This window comes from Sebastes fasciatus, chromosome 12, assembly GCF_043250625.1.
Source record: "Sebastes fasciatus isolate fSebFas1 chromosome 12, fSebFas1.pri, whole genome shotgun sequence".
Taxonomy (NCBI): domain Eukaryota; kingdom Metazoa; phylum Chordata; class Actinopteri; order Perciformes; family Sebastidae; genus Sebastes; species Sebastes fasciatus.
The window spans coordinates 4,805,272-4,818,023 of record NC_133806.1 but is presented as its reverse complement, the minus strand read 5'-3'; the positions used below and the strand labels follow the sequence as shown (position 1 = coordinate 4,818,023).

Here is a 12,752-nt window from a genome sequence, read left to right as displayed (position 1 = left end):
TGTTACTCATTCAGTTCTTATGCACAGATTTGGCCAATTACGCTGTGAGACTTAAAGCAATGATCTTTCAATCAAAACCTAAGCTACATTGAGACTAAATGAAACATACACTGCAGTATTTCAGGTGGAAATGTTCAAAACTATGCACAGTCCTTTCATATCTCAATTTGCAGATTTGTTCCACGTCCATTTCCAGTATTTTCTTTATCTCTGCAGCCAGCTGCGACTTCATTCACTTAAACGATTCACTGATGCCTTCTGATGTCATTGAGTATCAAAGGAAGTGTGTGCGTGTTTGTGTGTGTGTGTGTGTGTGTGTGTGTGTGTGTGTGTGTGTGTATGTATGTGTGTGTGTGTGTGTGACAACAGCGGTCTTGAAACATCAAAGTTAAAACGAATGAAAAACCATGCAGGAACAAGTGGGTAAATTAGTTTCTGTTTGTATTAACCTGTGATGTGACAATATATCGTTTGCTGTGGTTACGGCAGCTAAAAGTGGCTTAGTAGCACATAAACACAGCTACTGTAATATGGGGATGGTGATTATTTTGGACCACAAAAAAAACAGCACACTAGCTGTAAAAGATCCACATTTAAAAAATATCTTAAATATGAATCCTCGTTTTATATCCAACTTTCTGGTTTACTCCTTAGTGCGTCAATAATGAAAATATACTGAACAGGAGTACAAAACTTCAGCAGTACTTTCAGTCTCTTGCTGTTTAGCCTGCTCCAGGTTGTACAGTATATATGCACATATTTATTTATTTATTCAAAATATTCTGGAAAAGTGTGTAAGCAGCACTTTGTCTGCAGCACGGCAACTACCACTTTGCAAGTGCACGGACGCTCTCTGTTTGCAAGGCTGTTTATGTATTCAAGAAGTCAAAATGTATTCAAATGATATTTCCACAAGGTCTGAGTGTGGTGAGTGCTGACGGGCTAACCTCCAGGAAGAAGCGGGGGCTCTCGGGCATGGTGGTGAGGGCAGAGATGGCCGCCACAGACGGCAAGGCACACACCAACACAAAGACACGCCAGCTGTGGAATTGGTAGGCCGAGCCCATCTGGAAACTCCAGCCTAAATGAGGAGAGAGATGGGGGTGGGGTGGGGGGGTGTCAGATGCAGCTGCAAGACTTGAACTGTGTGCACAAGAAGCTTCCTCTATTGATACTGTAATGCTCTGATTGGTCGTATGCATTTCTTTAAACTGCAGCGATTACAATCTGCATTGCACTGATTTGTCATATATGCTCCATGGCTTGTCATCTCCACAGAAAAGAGTTAAAATGACTGTTTAGCTAACTGACACATGAACTAACAGGCGTACATATTGCCTTGGACAAAGTGATCTGTTTGTTTTTCTCACCGTAGTGTGGGATGATGGCCCAGGCCATGGCGGAGGCGTAGATACCACCGATCATCCAGAACATGCAGAGCCAGCTCAGATGCTCTCCTCGCTTCTCCTGGGCCAGGAACTCAGAGTAATAGGAAAACACGATGGGGATGGAGCCGCCAATACTGTGGAGTAAAGAGAGAGGCAGGAATTAAAAGGGAAAGACAATTAAAAGAAGAGCCAGAGAAGGGATTCACAGGGTGGTGAAGCAAATGGTGGGTGAGATAAGAGAGAGGAAAAACAGCAGAGGGGAGACAAAAGCAGGAAAGATGACAGTTTAAAAAGGTGGCAAAAAGAAAAAGAAAATAAATTAGGTAATGTTGTGAAGAAAGAAAAGAGTTGAAAGAAAAGCAAGACAACAAAGGAAGGGAGGGGTGAATAAAAGAAAGGGTTTTAAGAAAAAGCAGCAGGAGATATGAGAGACAATCGAGCAGCATTGTAGTTGAAGATTAAAGTCTTAAAAAAGAACACAATGATGGCCCAGCTGACTGCAATCAATAGCACCATCGTTATGGCCTCAGTACAGTACATCACAACCATATACAATCAGATTGGAGCTGATGCCGGGAACACAGTCAGACTCAGTGCTCTGCAGTCAAACAGGGGCAGAGATTGTTAATATAATGGAAAACGTTTAAGGTTCACCACGCTGCAAATGGCAGCATTATCCATAATGAATAGGCCGCTATGCACATTTCACCAGAATAACAGAGAGTCGTTTTAATTGTGGAAGGCAGCGTGGGAAGAGCAGTCAAAGCTTATTCGTTTCCTGAGCGACACTATTTTTATTGAATGTTTCTTCTGTACTCAATTGCATGCAGTAGGTAAATCTCAAAAAGAAAAATGTTGTTTTTTACTGCCAGATTACACTGTCATTGTACTTAGTACATTAAAGCAATTATCTGAAGAATATGAAAATGTCAGACTTTGATGCCCCTAGTGGTAGTATCAACAAGACAAAGAGACTACAGCCACGCTAGCGGCTCTGCAGAGCAGTACGTAAACCAGTGGGCTACTTCCAGTCCTGAAAAGTGAAGCCAATGCTGAAGTGCCTTAAACTTGCATTCTTTCTAACAGCCAGCAGGGGGCGACTCCTCTGGTTGCAAAAAGAAGTCTGATTGTATAGAAGTCTCTGAGAAAATGAGCCTACTTCTCACTTGATTTATTACCTCAGTAAACATTGTAAACATGAGTTTATGGTCTCAATCTCTAGTTTCAAGTCTTCTTCAATACAGCATAATGTTCATTTAGTAAATTATGATCCCATTTAGAGTCAAATAGACCATAAAGCAGGGGATGCTTTAGGGCGGAGCTACCTTGTGATTGACAGGTCGCTACCACGGCGTTGTCCGGTCTGGGTGTTATCCGTGTTTTCGTCTTATAACTTTAACCTTTTCACAGTGTGTTTACGGATCATCAAAGCTAATTATAAACTATTTGGTCACCTGGAGATGTCTTCAGTTGTACTTAGCTCCACCCTCTCGTGTCACTTCTGGTTGCAAAAAATGTCTGTACAAAATGTCATGGGAATCCATCCAATATTGAGATATTTCAGTGTGAACCAAAGTGGTGTACCAACTGATATTGCCATCCCTAGATCCCTAGCTAAAACTAGCTATTCTAATATTTACCTCCTGTATCTAAAACATCTAAAACCCGGTGAAGGTCACGCTTTACAGTCAGACTCTGACTATGAAAGCAAAGGCCGCCATTTCGCTACCATCATTCAACTGCACCGGCAGAAATAGCCTTAAGAGACCAGAATGCAAGGAAGCCACAAATTAAAAAACAGTTAGTTCAGGCTCATTGTGTGGAGGCTGTTGACTTCAATGAATGAAATTACTTCCTTAAGTAAAACTGTTTGAAGGAAATAGAAACATCGAAAAGCGCATTCCAACACTTCACTGCAAAATGGCTCCTGACATGCAGTAAACCTCACAGACACCCTGGTGGGTGGATTCCCTTTATCAGCAACTATGAGCTCAGTATTTTTATCTGTCCTCTGACATGTGGCGTTGCTCTGCTTGTCAAGTCAACTGCTATACCACAGTGGTCGTGACTGCTTCACTTCCAGCTCTGGCTGCTGTGCCAGTGTGACTCATCTGTCTTCTTACCCCACACCAGAGGCCAGGCGGCAGAAGAGGAAGGAGACGTAGCCCTGGACGAAGGACGAGAAGAAGGCAAACACGCTGTTGATGGAGAGGGAGATGAGGAGGGTCTGCCGTCGGCCGATCCGATCGGCCAGGCCGCCCCACACGAAGGCCCCGACCATCATCCCCAGGTACACGATCAGACCTGGAGAGAGGAGGGAGGAAGGAAACAAAGCCATGAGAGAGAGAGAGAGAGGGAAGAGTTAGTGGAGAAGAAAGAGGAGAGAGTAATGGCAGGGGAATGTGATGGGAAGAGATAATGAGGAAGTGAAGAGACACAGGGCATGATAATGAGTTATTATTCATCGGTAAACTCATTGATATTACTTCCAGCCCTCACTTCCACTCTCATTAGATTTCCAATGTCCAGTAAATTAGCTCATTTGGCCGCCTTGTTGGACTACTGAAGTATTTTGCATAAAGTACAAAACAGAGAGAGACAAGTACACCATAATCATCTGAACCATATACTCCCACAGCAGAGGTGGAGGGGGTCAAGATTATAATAATAATAATAATAATAATAATAATAACACCAACCATTTTTTGTATAGCACTTTCTAATTTACACAAGTAAAACAACACATGGCAGAACAAGAACAACAGAAATAAGTCAGATAAAACAAAGAAAAAGAGGTTAGATTCATAAAGTTGTCCCAAATTATTCAAAATTAATTAAAAACAGAGCAAGTTTATACTACTTTTTAGAGAATTTTAGTAGAGAAAATAGGTCAAATCTGATCAGAGAGGTGGTCTGACAGCACATGCACAATCTCTTTTAGGTGTGTAAGTCTAGACCACAGGACTGTTATGAGTGTTTTGATGCAGGATCTGAGGTTGAGTGGGTGTGTATGGGCAAAAAAATATGTGTGCTAGAGCCAGATCATGGAGTGATTTAAAAAAAGTCAATTAAATGTTAAAGTCAATTCTAAAAGCAGCTGAAAGTCAACGCAACAAGGTTAAAGTGCTCTCTTTGTTCTGGTAAGAAGTCTGGCTACAGCATGTATGAAGTGAACACGTGAGCGGGCTTTGCCACGAGGAGTTATACTTTAAAAAAACAAAATGAAAGCATGAATATCTTTCTCCAAGTCCGATAATAATAATAATGATAATAATAATAATGATTTTATAAATGCAGTCGATAATAAAAGCCTATATTTGAAAAAGGACTGTGCTACTAAGATTGGAATCAAAGATAACTCCAAACATCTCATGGTCGTGTCTAGAAGGTAACCCACAAATTGCGCAAACTTGCAAAAACTCTCGTGAGACTCGCTGCCCAACGACCTATCCTAACCTCAACCATTCAAGGTCAACGCCTAACCTTAACCATCTTGCCAGAGTTTCGCAATTTGCGTGTCACCTACTAGACAAGAACACACCTTTCAACTTCTGCATTAAAGGAATAGTTTGACATTTTTGGGAAATAAGCTAATTTGCTTTCCAGTCGAGAGTTAGATGAGAAGGATGCCACTCTCATGTCTGTATGTTAATGCTGCTACTACTAGAAAAAGTACAATGGAACGCCACTTGAAGTCGGAGTTCCTAACTCAAATCCAAATAACCCGACTTCATGAAGAAGCAGTTGTCTGACGCCACACAACAATGGAAGCACACATTGTAAATGGTAAACCATCGACTAAAAGGCAACATGAAGTATATTTGCCTGAATTTAATCTAAATAATACATACTATCATATAGTAAAACCTGTTCTGCATGTAAACTGATTAGTTTAGGTAGTTGGTTACAATAATCAATCTCTGAAAATGATCTTCTCTGCACAAAACGTATTCAGTAATAGTAAGATAAGAAAACTCCTAACAACTTCTCTCTCGTGTCAGTAAGTCACCGCTAGAGAACAGACAGCCTGATAACAGAAACAAACAGCACCGATGTCAACCCAGTCTTGTGATTTTAGGTGCTAACATGAGTCACTTCCCATGTACTTATCCAAACCAGCGTCTCTCTCTCTGCCTGTCTCTCTAGCCTTCTGAGACATGATGCTCCCACACACACACACACACACACACACACACACACACACACCGGTTGCTCGCTTGCAATCGCTGCCTTATTGACTTCCTGTCAACAGTCTCCACGCTCCCTGAGCCCGCAGTGACACAAGTTAATGGTGAGATGGCTCTGGATGAAAAGGGCCGGTGTTTAGTGCCTGGTCTTGACATCTGCGTTTAAATGTCATTCTCAGTTTTCAGTATGTAAAAAGCTTGGAATCTATGCAATAGTATTTTTATTATATGGACAAATTAATCCCAGTGTGTCCAGCATGTATCTCCACTGAACCCTACAGCTTTGTCAAATACTCCATTCTGATTGGACAATCAACACAAGTCCACTGTTTCACTGCTAATCATAATGTATCATCTCCAGTGGGCTACCTCCGGGTCTGAGAAGTGAAGCCAATGCTGAAGTGCCTTAAATTTGCATCTAATATCTAGCAGGGGGCGACTCCTCTGGTTGCTAAAAGAAGTCTGGTTGTATAGAAGTCTATGAGAAAATGAGCCTACTTCTCACTTGATTTATTACCTCAGTAAACATTGTAAACATGAGTTTATGGTCTCGGTCGCTAGTTTCAAGTCTTCTTCAATACAGCATGATGTTCATTTAGTAAATTATGGTGCCATTTAGAGTCAAATAGACCATAAAGCAGGGGATGCTTTAGGGCGGAGCTACCTTGTGATTGACAGGTCGCTACCACGGCGTTGTCCCGTCTGGGAGTTGTCCGTGTTTTCGTCTTAAAACTTTAACCTTTTCACAGTGTGTTTACAGTTCAACAAAGCTAATATAACCTTTTTGGTCGTCTGAAAATGTCTCATTCAGCGTTCAGTTGTACTTAGCTCCACCCTCTCGTGTCATTTCTGATTGCAAAAAAACAACATGGCAACAGACAAAATGCCGAACTCGAGCCTTCAAAATGGCAGTCCACAAATTAATGGGTGACGTCAATGTGACTACGGCCACTTCTTATATACAGTCTATGATCAGAGTCGAGGCGTCAAGAGAAAGTTTGCTCCGGCTGGTGGGCGGGGTTTCTTCAACTGATCTCAACATGGCTGCCGGGTCACAAACTTTCTCATTTTACAGCTAAACAGTGCACTACAAGATGTTTCTGAAAACATCTGAGGAGAGAAATAGGCATTACAGTAACAGTATATTGATTTATATTTGATCAGTGCTGCCTAGTTTGACCGTTTGATCAGAGTTTGCGAGTGATTGACAGCTGCTCAGAGACGGCAAGGCTCCAGATCAGTTTGGTTGTTTTCCCCCGGTTTGTGAAATCTTGCAGATGCCGTTAGGAGCACCGGAGGAACATGACTTTTTTTTTTCAGATTACCCTTCTCATGCACTACTGTCAGGATATAGTGACCGTTTTACAAAAATATTTTATCCAATCGGCCTACTCCACCTTTAAAGTAGGTTTACCATTAAGAATTGCACTTAATATGTCTTCACTTTCCTACACTTTTAAATGACCACTCAACCAGAGTCGGTAAAATTAGTGTAAAGCAATATCCCTCGTTCTGCATGTCACGGCCAATTTGGTTGTAACGACCGGCCCGCTCTTTGCCTCGAAGCCCCAACAATCAAGGAGACAAACAGCAATAATGAGGGCACAAGTTGTTTCTCCACCTGCTGATAGTATTTGCAGCAAATGACACGGAATCAGCCCTGGCTGTAAATTGCTAAATGAACCAGACAGATAAGCCATCATGGGATTGTTTATTTAAGCAAGAAAACAGGAGGAGGACACCTACAAGGGCTTTAAACTGATCAGCTGGATCAGCCAAGATCGTCCATCACAGAGTCTAACAAGCCAACTGCTGGGATGATTACATTGGACGCATAATTATAATATCCTGGGGGAGAAAAAGCCAAGTTTAGCACTGAGGATGGATGTTTTTGACTCGGGATAACATGAAGAGGGGTTTCCTTTATTTTTGGATGAAAAGACCTTTGAAGGCATTGATAGTAGTGTGTTTGTGACTCATTCCCTCATTCCCTCATTCCCTCTGTCTGTCTGTCTGTCTGTCTGTCTGTCTGTCTGTCGGTCTGTCGGTCTGTCTGCAGTGCTGAATTGGGGAAGAAGGTGACTTTCATTCCCTTGTTTGACTGACTGCAGGAGATTCTTTGTGTGCATATGTTGGCGTGTTTCCATGATAAAGAGTCAGTGTGTAGTCCCACGTCTGCATGTGTGTACATTGTGTGTATGTGGGTAGTGTGTGTGTGTGCTGATCTGCATGCGTTTCACCCTGGCAGGGCAGAGAAGACGGCTGTGAGCCGCTTCTCCTGACAATACAGCTCACAGCGGCAACGACGAGCCAGTGGTGATGACTGGGCTCAACAGCCGTCGCCGCAATGCAGCAGCATTCGGTGACGCTCAGACAGACAGAAAGACAGCCACGGTGACCAGGATGGGCCGTACATACAGTGGGTACATCTTCTCAAGTCTGAAGTCTGGGAATCTGACCGTTGTGCTTATCTGTCAAGCTTTTCAGCACTCACTTGTAACCGGATCCCTATCTCGCCCTCTCTATCTCCCGCTGTCGTCGTGGCTCTGTCTATCTGTGTGGCTTGTTAGCAGCTGCATTTGGCTCGAGGATAAAATATGTCCCAATTTATCACATTTATCTGACAGGGGGAAAATAATTGATTGGCATAAAATTACAAACACCTTGAGGTGTATGCTTGTTGCTAACTGGTTCCAACTGGATTTTGGTGTTTAGAGAAGACAAGATAGCCAGAGAAGAGTCCGTCTTTATGACCTTGTTCTCTTGGGTATGATTAGAGGGAGTTATCAAGCCTCTGATGTGTGGATTCAGTAATAACGTACCTTCTTGTAAGACAACGGACACTGACCAGAGACTGTTTTTTATTCATCAGGAGAAGAACTTAAGTGCAAAGCTTGACTGGAAGCCAAATCTTGCTGTCATCAACAGACAAAGGCAAAGCGGTTTGTGACTTTGCAGTTTGTACATGTATATTTTTCACAGACGTCCTTCACAGGCACATAATAGTCTCTCGTGAGACCGTATTTGTACGGAATGATCCATCATAAAAAGGTACAAAGCCCTTTCTGATAGTCTAAGAAACTCATTTGTATCAGTTCAGCCTGAACTACAGGTTAAGTCACTTAAAGCTTCAGTAGGCAGAACGTTTTTGGCATCATTGGGCAAAAATTCCATAATAACCTTTCAGCATATTGTAATTCAAGTGTTCTGAGAGAAAACTAGACTTCTGCTCCTCCTCATGGCTCTGTTTTCAGGCTTTAGAAAATCTAGGCCGTGACAGGAGACTTTGACCAATCACAGGTCATTTCATTGAGAGAGCGTTCCTATTGGCTGTGCTCCGGCTGGTGGGCGGTGCTTGGTATTTCTTCAACTGATCTCAACATGGCTGGCACCACAAACTTTCTCATTTTACAGCTAAACAGCTTTTCACAAGATGATTCTGAAAACATCTGAGGATAGAAATAGGCATTACAGTAACAGAATATTGATTCATATTTGATCAGCGCTGCCTAGTTTGACCGTTTGATCGGTGTTCACGAGTGATTGACAGCTGCTCAGAGACGGCAAGGCTCCAGCTTGGCTCCGATTGGTTGTTTTCCTCCGGTCTGTGAAATATTGCAGATGCCGTTAGGAGCACCGGAGGACACAGAGGAACCTGATGTTTGTCAGATTACCTGTCTCATGCACTACTTCCAGGATATAGTGACCATTTTATAAAAATAACTTTTTTAAATAATATTTGCTCACATTCTACCCACTGCAGCTTTAAGTGGCTATAAACAGTATCTTTATACAATGACAGATGATTATGTGACTACTTGTATGTGAAACAGGTTGCTTGTAGTGATGAACCCACAAAGAATTATCACCTACATGTAACTCTGCAGTTCCTCTCAACTCTACGGAGCTTAAGCATCTTTCAGGCCTTTGTTTTGGTTAATTCACTCACAACCACAGCAAGCAACTGTTTTCATCGAACCAGCTTTTTAAAAAACACTGTACTGCTCAGTCAGCACCAATCGGCAGACTGAAACGTCAGCGACTAGCTGGGGAACATTGTGGAGGATTTAGCAGCTAAAGAGCCAGATATTTCCCTCAGGAGTTAGTGGAGATATTGGACTTGCATTCGCCAGGTGGCCAGAAACACGACTCCAAATGAATACTAATGTTGTTCCCAGACTGCTGGATGTGGAAGGCAACTGTTTGCCAAGAGACCAGCTACAGTACAACCTTCGCTGCTGTTCTCTGAGTGGATATGTATCGGTGTTTTTACTTTACATAGATGAAATTGGATCGTTGATCATTGAATCGATATGTCGATCCTATCAATCTTTACACCCCTGCTGTTTTCCGTGACGTGAAAACAGCCATTAAGAGATTCAAAGGCCATAACGAGGTTTGATGGTGACACATGTTCCGCCGACAATGATTTATGCAGCAGCAGTAAGCTGCCAGCCGTTGATTCACGTTGTATTTTGTTCAGTTAAATTCTTTTTTTTAAGCCCCTGAGGCTTTCATCGCCCTTCAGTATCTACATGTGTTTCATATACATTAACGATGACTTCTAATTGATTGTTACACCTAACAGTAAGGTGTAGGAGATGTCACAAACAACTTTTGCTTTCTCTTCCATTCTTTAATAATTCATATGATATGCAATATAATGAAATACTGTGAAATCTATCTGAAATCTTTTTTTTTTCCAGACAGAGCTGAAACGAAATGAGAGGTATTAAAAAGGAGTAAAAGGACGAGGGAGAGGAGAAGCAGGAGTCTTCAGACAGCTGAGCACCTCATCACTCTGGAGAGGAAGTGGGGGGAGGACAGCGAGGAAGAGAGAGAGCGACAAAAGAAAGAAGGAGGAGGAAGAGGAGGAGGGGATGACGGTGGCCAGTCTGCCCTGTGACAGAGCTCCCAAAGGGCTACAGGGTAGTGTGTGTGCATGAACATGGAAAGAAAAAGTGTGTGCCACTGCGGGGTTGTGTGTCTGTGTACATGAGTGAGAGAGGGGGCAGGGCAGGGCAGTGGGGGGGCACTATAAATAGCCGGTTTTCCCTTTCTGCCAGAGTGCACAGGGCTTTTTGAATGAGCCGGGGGCTGAGGCTCTTCAGCGCTCCCTCGTCATCAGCTGACTTGGCCAGTCAGCCATCACACTCCTCCCTGCCAACCACGGAAAGATGAAAATCACCATAGAATTGTTTTACAGCAGCGCCCCCGCCCCCCCGTGATAGTGAGTGAATGCAGGTTTACATGACAAACACACACACACCTTCAAAGGGTGGAAATAAGTTGTGAAATAAACTGCATACATAAAGCTTTACTGTATTTGGCACATAGACGGAAATAACACCCTCAATTCACCTCCAATGGTGGTGCAACACTCTCTGTAGTGTTTGTGCTAATTTTAAAGAAGGCAGCTCTTGTTTGTGTGGTATTCAAAGGCATCTATTACAGGGGTGCTTATTTGTTGCATGCAGTGTAGATGATCTAGGTTTGTATTCTATTAACAGGCTTTGTTATTGTCGGTTTGGCCATTGTAAGTAAAAAAAATACAGAGACAGCGAGGGGGGTAATATTCAGAGAAAAGATTTCAAAATTAAAGTAGTAAATCTACGAGAAAGAAATCAAAAACCACAAATTTATGAGAAAAAAACTTGAATATTCTTTGAGATTAAAAAGTCCGAAATTCTCCAAGACTAGAGGTGCTATAAAAGGATAAAATAGGGTAAAATCTAACCTTGCAAAGTGAATAAAATATATTTAAATAAATATATATATATATATATATTTTTTTTTTTATAGAAAAATGTTTATTATTTTTTCCTGAGTTTTTTTCTCGCAAATTTTTGATTCATAATCTCAGAGAACATATATTAATTTTTTCTTGTAAATTTACAACTTTAATCTCAGAGATTTTCTTGGAATATTACTCCTGCCCTGGCTCTGCAATTTGTTTTTATTATTTTTTTACCTACAATGGCCCTAATACGCTATCTCAAGTATCAGCCGAGTTTATTTTCGTACATTGCGACTTTAATCTTAAAGAACTTCTGAGTTTTTTTCACGTAAATTTATGACCTTTTCTTGGAATATTACTCCCAGCTCCGTAATTATTAATATTTATTATTATTTATTTTTTTTAATTCATCTACAATGGCCCTAATACGCAGTCGTAAGTATCAGCCAATCACCTAAAATGCAAATTAAATAAGGGAACTTTTGTTTTTTTTGTAACATTTTTCAAACATATCCAAATTTTGGCAGAATAAATCTAATAATCCCGATCAAAAATTCTGTGGAAATGTTACTTTTAAGTCACAGCTCTATGTTTGACAATTCCACCAAAACATGATTTTCATTTTCCAGGAAAATAAAATGAAACCATCTGTCACCTGATAGCTTACATATTTATTTTCAGATGTTGAGCTGAATACTAATATCAGAGCTTCATTCCTTTCTGACTCATTTCCATCTAAACTAATGTGTAACAAATGTTAACAGTTTCCTCTGCCAGCTCTCTCCCACTAATAGGTGCTAATAAATCAAACAGACACAGGTAGTCCTTCTCATCCCATCTCCTCTTCATCCCATCTGTCTCCCTTCATCACTGATCTCAGCTCTTGCTTCAGTGTTCATTAAAATGCAGAGGAAACATATACAAAGGTTTCTTTTAGCCTCAGGACTAACTATGCAATAGCTTTGTCAAAGAAACAGGCTAATTGTGCATGTAGCCGCAATGCACAGAGCAAAGATTATAACTGCAATCTCCTGAACAATATCGAACAGAAGTATGGTATATATACAGTATATACGATACCAGATATTTTTCTTTCAATCAACAAAATGGTCACAGCAGGCAGAGTACACCGAAGGCTCAACAGTGTGAAATAATCTTGACATTAAAAGTACTTATCCTGCACTTTTCTAGAAATGTCCTTCCACAGCTGCTGCACGCAACAGACCCTACTTTCTTCTTCCCAATATGGCAAACCAACAACACTGCGGATGCAACCTCCGCAACTTCACAACAAGGACAAATCAATGACAACCACTCTGTGCTTCTCTGCTGCCTGTGAAAGTGTCTCCTCTAACTCATCGTGCAAAAACGCTGCACCACGCAGGCATCACTGCTGCCATTTCAAAGCCTCACTCTGGTCTTTCTGCTTTACATTTCCTT

At 41.6% G+C, this 12,752-nt stretch overlaps 1 protein-coding gene across 3 annotated transcripts in view; it reads right to left on the bottom strand.

The window, feature by feature from the left end:
• The window catches only part of sv2a (synaptic vesicle glycoprotein 2A), a 69,899-nt gene that overhangs the window by 17,449 nt on the left and 39,698 nt on the right, over positions 1-12,752 (bottom strand). For all 3 annotated transcript variants that reach the window (XM_074652714.1, XM_074652713.1, XM_074652715.1), the window contains exons 3-5: positions 3,512-3,692; positions 1,371-1,522; positions 948-1,081 (exon numbers count right to left, since the gene is read on the bottom strand). In XM_074652714.1, the coding sequence (XP_074508815.1) occupies positions 948-1,081; positions 1,371-1,522; positions 3,512-3,692 (467 nt within the window). The remainder of the gene's footprint in view (positions 1-947; positions 1,082-1,370; positions 1,523-3,511; positions 3,693-12,752) is intronic.